We start from the raw sequence: 11,758 nt of genomic DNA, 5'->3' as shown, positions 1-11,758 counted from the left end.
AGTATGAGTCTACTCTCAATAATCTCCTGTTTCTCCAACTTTTCTCTAGCCAGTTGCGCCTTCAGGGTCGCAATTTCTCTAGTCTGGTTGTCAATCGTGAGCTGGCGCATGCGAAGGGCAGCCTGAGCACGGGTACGTGGAGCAGCCATTTCCTAGGATAAAATCGAAGGCAAAGCATCAGAATCGTATAAGGGATAGAAAGGCACAAATAATAGAAACAAAGTGGTCGTGGAAAAATTTTGATAGTAAGAATAACGAAGCGATTGAAGGGGTAGATTTCTGAAGTCTATTCGAAATTTAAGAATCAGATGAAAGTTGGACTCAAATTGGGATGCACTAGGCTTTTGCCAAAATTTGACTTCGCCAAATTTTGTCTATCAAAATCCCAGCGGGATTATGAACCTGGCGGCTCTGATACCACTAAAATGTCATGCCCCGAGTCCGAAGCATCGGTGACATACGGCATTGTTTAACAATTACATTGAAAACAATAAAGCCTCGTATCAAGTCAAACCAGTCTTTTTCATAAATAATATATTGTCTTACAATGAGAAGGAAATAAACGTTTACATCAGAGTTTTTCAGAAGCTAAACAAAAGGAGTACAATTTCTTGATTTCTCGAAATCTGATCACCATCCCCAAAACGCTTCTTGCTCCTCCTCGTTCATTTGTTCTTCATTTTTATTTGAAATTTGTAAGGGGTGAGTGTTTTGGGAAACACTCAGCAAGTGTGGGTCGATCGATTCCGGAGATACATATAGAACTTAATTGTTTAAAAATTTCTTTTAACATAATTTTATAACATACTTTCAAAACTCAATATTCTTGACTTGACACAACAGAAAGGAAGCGAATAAAAGACGGAGCTTATCAAATGATTCAGAACAGAACAGAAACAATTCAGATCATTTCAGAACAGACAAAACACACTGTTACTCATCTCATTTCCATGGTCAAATTGTCCCCAATATGTTAGTCCTCTAATGGGTAAGGCCAGAACATGGCTTTATACCCACCAATGGGGGCCAGAACAGAACATGGTTTTATACCCACCAATGGGGACCATAACAGAACTACAATTCTCGTCTCATTTCAAATTCGAATCGTAACAGTGCAATAGAATTCAGAAGTAACAGACAGAATTTTTTCAGCTATTCAGATTTCAGAGTTATTCATCCAGACACAGCGGAACCAAGAATTTCGAAACTTAGAAGAGAACACATAGTCGATCGAAATTTAAAATAGAACACACTGACATTTTCGGAAAAGGGACACACCAACATGCATGTCACGTTATTTATATCAAAATTTAAAATAGAAACGAAGTACATAACAAAAGCCCACTTACCGTATTTTGAAGGAAATTTCTTGTTGAAAATTGGGCAGCACTTCGACGCTATTTCAACAACTATGATCTCTAATTGAGCAGCACTTCGATTATAACTTCGAGTAGACTGAGTCGTGATTTCGACAGCACTTCGACTCCGACTTCTTCTTGCCTTGGACGAATTTTAGAGAGTTTTTGTGGAAGGGGGTGGCCGAAATTTTTGTAGGGTTTTTGAAGGATTATTTGAAGTGCCCTTGCATATGGTTTTAGGTGGTATTTATAGAAAAATCTTGGCCCTTTCACCTAGCCTTGGCCGAAATCTTGGCCTCCAAGATTAGTCATTATTGTGTTTCAAATCTCCATGCATTCTTCAAGTTCAAGACTATCCATAATTGTGGTCCAAAATCCCATGCAAGCTTCAAGAGTCACCTTGATTTTCTAAAGGGTCACTTCTTGCATCATTATTATGTCCTAGCTTTTAGCTCCTCCCGCAGCTCCTTCATGGGTTAACTCAAAAGTTATTTCTTGCACATTTAATTTGTCCAAACTCTTGGCTCATCTTGTAGCTCCCTTTTTGTTCTTGTTAGGACAAGATTGGTTGAGCTGCTTTGAGCTGACGTATTGAGTCCTTGAGCTGGGGTTTTATTCCTCCCATGACAGTACTTCAATGGATGCAGTCACTTCCAGCTAGGCCTCTCGTTGAGTTAATCTCCGAGCATTGAAGCTATTTCTTCGAGTTAAGTTAGCTGAAATCTAAGTTAATATTCAAGTTATCAAGTTGGAATAAAAATTTTAGTGCTTAGTTTGAGTTAAACTTCAAGTTCGTATTACTTACTTGGCTCGTAAAATCCCGGGTTCTCACAGCTACTATAAGTAGCTAAACAAGTTTCTCCTCCTCTACAGGAGGTTTCAATGTAATAATAAATGTTTGTGTTTGAATAAAGAGATTTTTGCTCTTATCCCCTCTCATGTATTATTTTCAAAATTTTATCTTTTATTGTACACCCTAAGGTAGGAAACGAATTAGGGTTGTGCCAAATACTGCTGAAGTAATCTGCGTCGGTAACCATCGGTTGCGATCGTGTGGTTGGACTGTGAGAAGCAGTTCGTAAAATACGGTGGATATAACCCGGTAGTACTCCGGTCAAAGAGGTAAAAGATTTAATTTATTTTACGAAAGCATGATGGGCCTTTAATTTAAAAAGAAAAATCAATTACTAAAATAAAAGGATAAGAGTATTTTTGGAAATTTTAAAATATTGGGGAGCTAAAACAAAGAATTGAGGAGTAAAAATAAAGTTGAGAAAAGATGTAGGGAGTTATTGAAAGTTTGCCCTATATTTATTCCTATTAAAGTACAAATATTCCCTTTATCAATAATTTAAAATACAATTGAATTTCGTCAAAAAAATTAATTGATTAAAATCTTATCCACAGGGGAAAAAATGTCACTTCAAAAATTATTCATAAATGACCGTTTCTCTAATTATCTACTTAGATAATATAGGTTATTTAATGCTTAATTAAATTAATCATATATGATTAGATTGTATTTTTCTATTAGATAAAAACAATATTATTTTAGCGTAAAATGTGTACATCAACGATTGTTATTATATTGTAAAAAAAATCTCTCAATATTTTTCTGTTAATAACGACTACTATTTTTTTCCGGTGATATTTTAAAGAAGAAAAGATTAGTTATTATTTTTGAATAATTTATTTAATATTTTGGATCTTTTATAAATAAATATTTTTCTTCACTTTAATTTAATATGAGATATGAAATAAATAATTACTTTGTATGTGCTATATGGAAAGTGGGCATGCCTACTATAAAATTAAATAATTTGTTAAAAGATAAATGAAAATGAAGTTGCCTGTAATAATATTACAAATCTGACACTCTCCTTGGGCAACAGTATTTTAAAAACAAAACCCTAAAGGGGTCGCTTGTAAGAAAAAAATTCGCCGTCAGATTGATCTTCTCTTTTTATAAGTTCTTGAGGCCATCTCTTTCATCACTCTTTTATGTACACAAACCCTCACCCAACTCGCTTCTTGGCTCAGCTATATAATTTTTCTGGGTTTCATTTGGAACACTCTGTTTGCTGCTTTTCTTGAAATCTGAAGCGAGGAAACATGAGCTCTTGCTCGAGGATTGTTTGTTTTGTTTTCCCGGACCTGAATCCGTGGTGAAAGTAAGTAGTTACCGTCTGTTTGAGCTTCAAGCTTTGATGATCTTGGTATTTTTCTTCGAGAATGGAGTTTCTTGAGTTTTGAAGGTCAAAAACTGGATGTTATGAGCTCGAAGATTCGATTTTTAATTTGTGCTCGTGGGTTTTTATTTTTTTATTCATTTTATTGTTTGATTAATGAAATTTTCTGTTTTGATTGCTTTCTAGGTTGTGCAATGTTGGATTCTGCTTAAAATTTCTTCCTTTTGTGGGATGAAAAAGTGAACAATTTGGGTTTTCCGTTTGTGAATAAATATGTTATCTGATATGGGTAGGAGACCAAAGCTAGGAAACAATGAAAGTTCCTTTGGTGATGATTTGGAGAAGGAGTTAGGCTTGTTGCTTCGTGAACAGCGGAGGCAGGAGATGGATGACCGTGAAAGTGAGCTGAATTTATATAGGAGTGGATCAGCTCCGCCTACTGTTGAGGGCTCGCTGAGTGCCGTTGGTGGGCTGTTCAACCATGATGTTGGTGGAGGAGGCCCGGCATCTTTTGCCGACTTTGCTAGAAGTAAAGATGGTAATGGTTGCATGTCCGACGAGGAGCTCAGGTCTGATCCTGCTTATTTATCTTATTATTACTCAAACATCAACTTGAACCCGAGGCTGCCGCCTCCTATGATGTCCAAAGAAGATTGGCGGTTTGCACAGAGGTTGCAAGGTGGGAATTCTACAATTGGGGATAGGAGGAAGGTGAATAGTAGGAATGACAGTGGCAGTGGTGGGAGGGCTTTGTTTTCGAATCCACCAGGGTTCAATTCAAAGAAGCTAGAGGATGAGGATGGGAAGGACAAACTGCAGAGTACTGTGGAGTGGGGTGGGGATGGACTAATTGGTTTGCCTGGATTAGGATTTGGTAACAAGCAGAAGAGTCTTGTCGAGATGTTTCAAGTGAGTTACTAGAATATGGTGGCCTTTCTAATTGCAGGATCCTTCTTTTACCCCAGAAGGACATTCATGTTTTAATGTGATTCCTGGTGTGCTGATAGTTGGAAATACTAACATCTAGTTTTGTATGCTCGAGGATTGTCCAGAGATTCTATTAAAAATAACGTGAATGTGCTCTGCTTTCCTCTTTCTCAAATACTTATTTAATTTATGTAGAAGAATATTCTTGATATTTAGTGAGATGAAGTCCATCCGAAGATGAATGACTGGACTATTGGCAGAATCGAAATTCCCATTTTGTTCACATTCATTTATGTGTTTGCATTAAATACTCAGGGATAAGATAATTTGATCTAATTGAAGAGTTTGGAGTCTTTGGATTATTTTTTTTGGATTATACATTCCTTTGTTATTATATTTGCTGCATTAGTCCAAATTGTTTGCGGTTTGAATTAATTTTATTTTTTCCAATTTTTCATTTTTCCTACTGTTGTGATAGTTGCTTTAGAAATCTGTTTGCTTGCTTAAAAAATTAAATGTTCTGTTTGTAAGAATTTGTTTGATCCTGCTGTTATAGTTTGTTCATTCTCCGTTTGAGCAGCCATGCATGTGAATCACCAAGAGATGTATTTTCAAATGCATGTTATCTTGTTGATTTGATTAACTTTAAAGTGCTACAATTCTTTCTCTGGCCTTTTATGTATATATATGTATATATGTATAGGCTTTAATATGCAGATGCCCATGCATTTTTGGGTGTCTCCAATACTGCTGGATTACTATTCCACATATTTAAATGTTTTGATTGATGTTACCTTTTGTGATTCCAAATCATGTTATCCCTCCTCTCTCCCATCGTGTTTTCTTTGATTAAAATACCTGATATCTTTGCAGGATGACTTGACCCGTGCTACTCCAGTTTCTGGCCACCTTTCACGCCCATCTAGCAGGAATGCATTTGATGAGAATACGGTGGAGGCCGAGTTAACTCATTTGCGTCGTGATTTGACATCATCAGAACCTACGCGCAGTAATTTAAATATTCAGGGGTCGTCTGCTGCACAACATGCTGGACCCCCTGCATCCTATTCTTATGCTGCAGCTCTTGGTGCATCCTTGTCAAGAAGCTCTACTCCCGATCCCCAACGCATTACAAGAGCTCCTAGTCCTTGCCTAACTCCTATTGGAGGAGGTAGGGTGAGCAATTCTGAAAAAAGAAATATCAGTAGTCCAAACTCCTTTAATGGTGTATCTTCTCACACAAATGAATCTACAGATCTAGTCACTGCTTTATCTGGCATGAATCTTTCAAATGGTGTGATTGATGAGGAGAATAATTTGTCATCTCGAATGGATGAAGTTGTCGCTGACCATAAAAATTACCCTTTTAATCTTCAAGGTGGCCCGAATAGCATGAATCAGCGTGCTTATGCCAAGAAACCTGAAACCGGGCAATTTAATACGTCTGCTGTTCATCAGTTGGGTAAAATGATCAATTTTGAGACTGGTCTTAACAATGGTGGTGGATCGGATCTCAGTAATACTTCGCTTCATACTGAGATGCAGAGAAATGGTGTTCCTTCTAATAACTCATACAGGAAAGGATCTTCTAATAATGGAGTTAATGGTGGGGTTGGCCTACTTTCCCCGTATCAGCACTTGGACAGCCCAAATTCATCATTCTCAAATTATGGGCTCAGTGGCTATCCTATGAGTCCAATTTCAGGCCAGCTGGGAAGCTCTAGCTATCCTCCTCTGTTTGAGAATGCTGCAGCGGCAGCTGCTGCTGCTATGGCTGTACCAGGATTAGACTCTAGGATTCTAGGAGCATCAAATCTTAACGCTGCAACCACTGAGCAGAACCTTGGTAGAATGGGGAATCAAATGGCAGGGAGTGCGCTGCAAGCACCTTTTGTTGACCCTTCGTATCTGCAATACTTGAGAACAGCTGAATATGCTGCAGCACAAGCTGGAGCTCTTAATGATACCTCTTTGGATAGGAACTACATGGGTAATTCCTACATAGACCTTCTCCAAAACGCTTATCTTGGAAATTTGATATCTCCACAGAAATCACAGTATGGGGCCTCATTAGGTGGCAAGAACAGTGGTTCTAGTCCTCATGGCTATTATGGAAATCCGGCATTTGGGATTGGATTATCATATCCTGGAAGTCCCCTGGCAAACCCCATGATCCCGAATTCTCCTGGAGGACCTGGGAGCCCTATGAGGCATGGTGAGTTCAACATGATATTTTCTGGTGGGATGAGGAATGTTGCTGGGGGTATAATGAATCCATGGCACTTGGACAACATGGACGCTAGGTTTGCTTCGTCTCTACTGGAGGAGTTTAAGAGCAACAAATCCAAATGCTTCGAACTTTCTGAGATTGTTGGTCACGTTGTTGAGTTCAGGTACAAGTTTTTTATTGAATAGCATTGAATCCTTATTTTCGTTCATGTCTGATTTTCAATGTTCCTATCTTCATGAACATGATTAGTGCGGATCAATATGGGAGCCGGTTCATCCAGCAAAAGCTTGAAACTGCCACAACAGAAGAAAAAAACATGGTTTTCCAGGAAATTTTTCCTGAATCTCTTACATTGATGACTGATGTGTTCGGTAATTATGTGATCCAAAAGGTACCCAGTGCATGGTTATTCATTCAGTCGATCTTTTTTTTATTGTACTCATCACAGCTGGTGCTTAGACTTTGTGAATCCAGCTTCTGTGCTAATATTACTGTCTTTCCAGTTTTTCGAGCATGGAATGGCATCCCAAAGAAGAGAACTGGCTTGCAAGCTTTTTGGACATGTTCTTACTTTGAGCCTTCAAATGTATGGTTGTCGTGTGATACAGAAGGTCAATCTGAATTCTCAGTCTTTAACAGCTGTTACTCCTGAAAATCTATATCTATGTTATTATGCTGTTAATTCATACTCCAGTTAATGACATGGAAGTACTAAGCAGTTCTGCATCATTTACGGCTAATTCTTCGTTTCTTTGCTATATATTTTTGTAAGTGTGTAACAGCTAATTGAAATGTAATGTTGTCTGATTATTTAGGCAATTGAGGTCGTCGATGTGGATCAGAAGATAAAGATGGTTGGAGAGCTAGATGGGAATGTGATGCGATGTGTACGGGATCAAAATGGAAATCATGTGATTCAGAAATGCATTGAGTGTGTTCCGGACGAGCATATTCAGTTCATTGTGTCTACATTTTTTGACCAAGTTGTGACTCTTGCAACACATCCGTATGGATGTCGAGTGATACAGGTTAGATTATTGTGGCATGTTTGAAATTTTTATGCTTTTACCTAGGGAGCTTAAATTAACATTCTATTTGGCAGCGCGTTCTGGAGCATTGCAAGGACGAAAATACCCAAAGATTAGTGATGGAAGAGATTCTGGGATCTGTAAGCATGTTGGCACAGGATCAGTATGGGAATTATGTTGTTCAGGTTCATAAATCTTCTAAGAATTCTGCACTCCATGTGAATTTTCAGAGAGTTTAACATGAATTGTTTGTGTTCATATCTTGGTGTCTGTTTTTGTGTCTGAACTAGTTATGCGTATTAGTGTTCCATTTTTTTCACCTTTATCTTCCATCCTAAACGAATACAGGCAAAAATAATGTTTGAATGAACAAGAACTAAAAAATTATTCGAAATTTATATCTAGTGAGCGGGATTGGCAATCTATTAGCTTATATTCATGCTCTGATATTGCACACTCGCTGCTCCAGATGCATGTCTTTGCTACGTTTTTCCCACAGTTCACAAATTAGATTTTGTATCTTTTTAATAGCATGTGCTGGAGCATGGAAAACCACACGAGCGATCGGCCATAATTCAGGAACTAGCTGGAAATATAGTTCAAATGAGCCAGCAGAAGTTTGCATCAAATGTTGTCGAGAAATGCTTGACTTTTGGAGATCAAAATGAACGCCAACTCTTGGTGAACGAGATGCTGGGAACAACAGATGAAAATGAGCCTCTTCAGGTAAAAGTTTTAGTTTCTCCGAATTTGATTTCAGATCGTCAACCATTCCTTTTTGAGAGTATTTCTTACCTTCCGCGTGAGATTTTAATGGCAAGTATGTTGAAGGGTTTGAGAATGTATTTTGTTGTAGTTCCTTTGGGAACCGAGGAAAATAAAACCGTTTGTAGTTTTTATTAGTTGGCAATTTGTTTTGTCTTGGATAAATATGTACTCCGTAGCGTACCAAATATTTGGTAAGTGTTTAAGTGTAGTTTATATCCCTTCTATCGAAGTGATTTATCCTGCAAATACAAATTAGATTGGTATATGGATAACACACTTAAGAGTAGACTGTATTAAGTACAAGTAAAAATCTCCTCAGACTGTGAAGATTGTCAAAGTCTTTGATGAGCTGAGAGTGGCTGATAAACATGCTTGCAAAATTCACTCGTTTCTCTCTCTTTCCTCCACTTGCCACTGCCTCCATCATCTCCAACTTCACGGTCACCTGTTCTCTCCCCCAACCCACGTGTGGCTGCATCCTCCTTTTTCCTGGTATTCCTTGCTGCAAATCTCTCTTACCACCACTAGGAGATCCAGTGTTGATGAAGGTGTTGGCATTATCCTTTGCAGCTCCTTTACTGCCACATCTGGCAGACAGTGGCGCATAGCTTGCGTTACAATGTGGAGGGAGTGACTTGTTTTTTTTAATAATAATTTTTATTTCCTAATAGAATATGTATTGAATGTATTCTTGGAAATATCAAATTGTTGTTTTCAAAAGAAGGGTTTTCAGTAACATTTTCAAATGATAGCAATAGAAGTGACACTTGAACCACCTTCTGTTCAACTTTTTCTGTTATGTGTTGATGCTGAGGAAAGGAAGTTTGGAAGGAATGAAGGAGAAATTATTCGGTCAGATGACCACTTTTTTTTATTGCTAAACGATTGAATTTGAAGGTAATTGATGGTAATCATCTTGTAATGTTTTTCTCTGGGTGCGGGATATGCGTTATATTTCATGTGTCGATGAGCAGTGTTTACTTTACATTGTTTCTTATCTATGTAATTCGTTTGACTAGTTCAACTTCTAACAGCAAAAAAATTCCCAACTTCTGTTTTATTTTTTACAAAAACATTTTTATGAATATTACCGTATTGCATTTTACTTGGTTGTGCAAATTGCTAGTTAAATGAAGTTGCATTTTGTTGCTATTTTTATATTATATGAAGTAACTTCATTCCTTCATAAAAAGTTTGATTGTTTTACGTTTATCTTTTACATGATTACGACCATAAAACTGTCAAATGATTATGCTATTTGATGTGTACTATAAATCATGGCCTTCCTAGTTGGGATTGTGTAGGAAAGTGATGAAAATAAATGGTCAAGGTAATTAGTGAAAATTGAGAGAGTTGATATTTTTCCTGTCCAAGAACGGCAGGTTTTAGGTTTCGGCAAGTTACCAGTGTAAGGTATATCCTATATTCTCGTGAAAAAGCAGGTTTTTCTGGTGATTGTTTATAAATTTTTTTATCCAAATCCGTATTTTTACATTATATTTCTTTTTCTCTACAATCAGGCTATGATGAAAGATCAGTTCGCAAATTATGTTGTACAGAAAGTGCTTGAAACTTGTAGTGATCAAGAACGTGAACATATCATGTCAAGAATAAGAGTACACTTGAATGCATTGAAGAAGTATACGTATGGGAAGCACATTGTAGCCCGTGTAGAGAAACTTGTTGCTGCTGGGGGTATGCATAACTCACCTTTCAATTTTTTCTCATGATTTTTTTTTTCCTGGAAAACAATTTAGTTACTCAACTTAGATCACTGGAACTCCAAACTTTATCTCTTTCTTACGTTTCCATGCAGGACAAAAAGATTAATGTGTCTTCAAGCTGTTGTTACTTGAGAATATTTTGGAAATGAATGTGTCCTTCCCCCCAAAAAAATTAAATTAATCGATGTATTCATTCTGATGGAGAAGCTTTTTCTAAGTATGCCCTTTTATTACAAGAGTTGATGTTTGGTTAGGTTATAATTTTTGAAGTGATTAAAATGTCGAAATCAAGAAGATAATAATAATAGTGTGGCTTAAAGGACTTTTGCTTCCGCTTCTTTTGAAAAAATTAAAAGTAGTGTTTTTTTAACTATCATTCTCAAGTATAAAAGTGCTTTTGCTTTTTATTCTAAAAAAGCACTTTAAAAACTTAACTTTATAAATTGGTATTCTAAGTTAAGTTCTTATCTTTTCCGAACTCAAAATCTGACTTCTTCTTTCCTGATTTTTTATTTTAAATGGTTTGATATAGTAGTATTCTTTTTGACTTTACCCCTATGTTTTCTCAACTAAACTAACACTCGCCTTGTTTGTTCTTACAGAGAGGAGAATTGCTGCTCAGTCGTTGTATCTGGCTTAAAATGTTGTAGGGAAGAACTTTGTACAGCTAACCGAGGCTAGTTTGAGCTACCTCTCTCATCTTTCTTTCAAGATGGTACGTTGTGTTTGCAAATAAAGTTAATGCCTGTACTAAAAATGTACATTGTTTAGTTCTTAAGTTTATATACACAGTCTAGTAAAGCTGAGGCTCAGATTTCGAATATTGATGCCCCGTAGAGGAGTTACAAGTGCGCGAGGGTGTAATATATATAAAAAAAAGGCGAGGTAGTTTACAGTGCGCTATGTGACTGTACAAAAATGATACATTGGTTGTCTAGGTTGAGGCTGAGCAATGCCCTGTATGGTAATTTAACAATTTTCTTACTTGGCCAAAGTATATGTTAATCCCTATAAATTTCTATATCACATATTTCATTACTTAGTATTGAAACTGATGTGTGCATGTTTATCGCTGATATAATCGGGTCTTGGGTGGCTTCTGGAGACCAAATGCGTAGACTTGTGTGTGTTTAATCCCCTAGAAATGGGATGCGATTGGTATGCATGGCATCTGCCAAGCTCTTCTACCTGTAGCATTCGGTTTGGCACAACGCAAACCCCTCGCCTGTCCTGTTCTTTAATCAGAAACTGCTAAACTGGAGAGTACCTCTGTAAATGCAAATATGCATGTTTGCACGAATTCTCAATGGAACGCGACTAAATCAGTAAATAGAAAGCCCTCTTCTTTTTCTTTTTCTTTTCCCCAATATTGCCAAATCTATATCAATTTCTTACCATCTTTGGTAGCTCCAAGTCTAGTGCACAAGATTGTTGAAGTTAAAGATTTGACTTTATGATAAATAAATCAAAGAGTTTGTTGTTTGTTTAGATAAATTTATTTTACAGTAAACCTAAGTTTTAGTCATTTTAGTTG

General features: G+C 37.0%; 1 protein-coding gene across 4 annotated transcripts; it reads left to right on the top strand.

The window, feature by feature from the left end:
- Nucleotides 1–3,243: 3,243 nt before the first annotated feature.
- On the top strand, nt 3,244–11,250 carry LOC140981767 (pumilio homolog 1-like). 4 transcript variants are annotated; one of them, XM_073448223.1, is made up of 10 exons: nt 3,244–3,520; nt 3,734–4,456; nt 5,348–6,867; nt 6,954–7,095; nt 7,208–7,315; nt 7,520–7,732; nt 7,807–7,917; nt 8,264–8,458; nt 10,021–10,195; nt 10,827–11,250. In XM_073448223.1, the coding sequence occupies exons 2-10, from the start codon at nt 3,821–3,823 to the stop codon at nt 10,862–10,864; spliced, it is 3,138 nt and encodes a 1,045-aa protein (XP_073304324.1). In that variant the 5' UTR covers nt 3,244–3,520; nt 3,734–3,820; the 3' UTR covers nt 10,865–11,250. The 4 variants fall into 4 exon arrangements, with proteins under 4 accessions (XP_073304324.1, XP_073304323.1, XP_073304325.1 ...); XM_073448222.1 differs by having other exon boundaries at nt 3,244–3,529; XM_073448224.1 differs by having other exon boundaries at nt 3,244–3,604.
- The last annotated feature ends 508 nt before the right edge of the window (nt 11,251–11,758 follow it).

The sequence above is a fragment of the Primulina huaijiensis genome, chromosome 7 (assembly GCF_012295235.1).
Source record: "Primulina huaijiensis isolate GDHJ02 chromosome 7, ASM1229523v2, whole genome shotgun sequence".
Lineage (NCBI taxonomy): Eukaryota > Viridiplantae > Streptophyta > Magnoliopsida > Lamiales > Gesneriaceae > Primulina > Primulina huaijiensis.
This window is presented reverse-complemented; position numbering and strand designations above follow the sequence as displayed.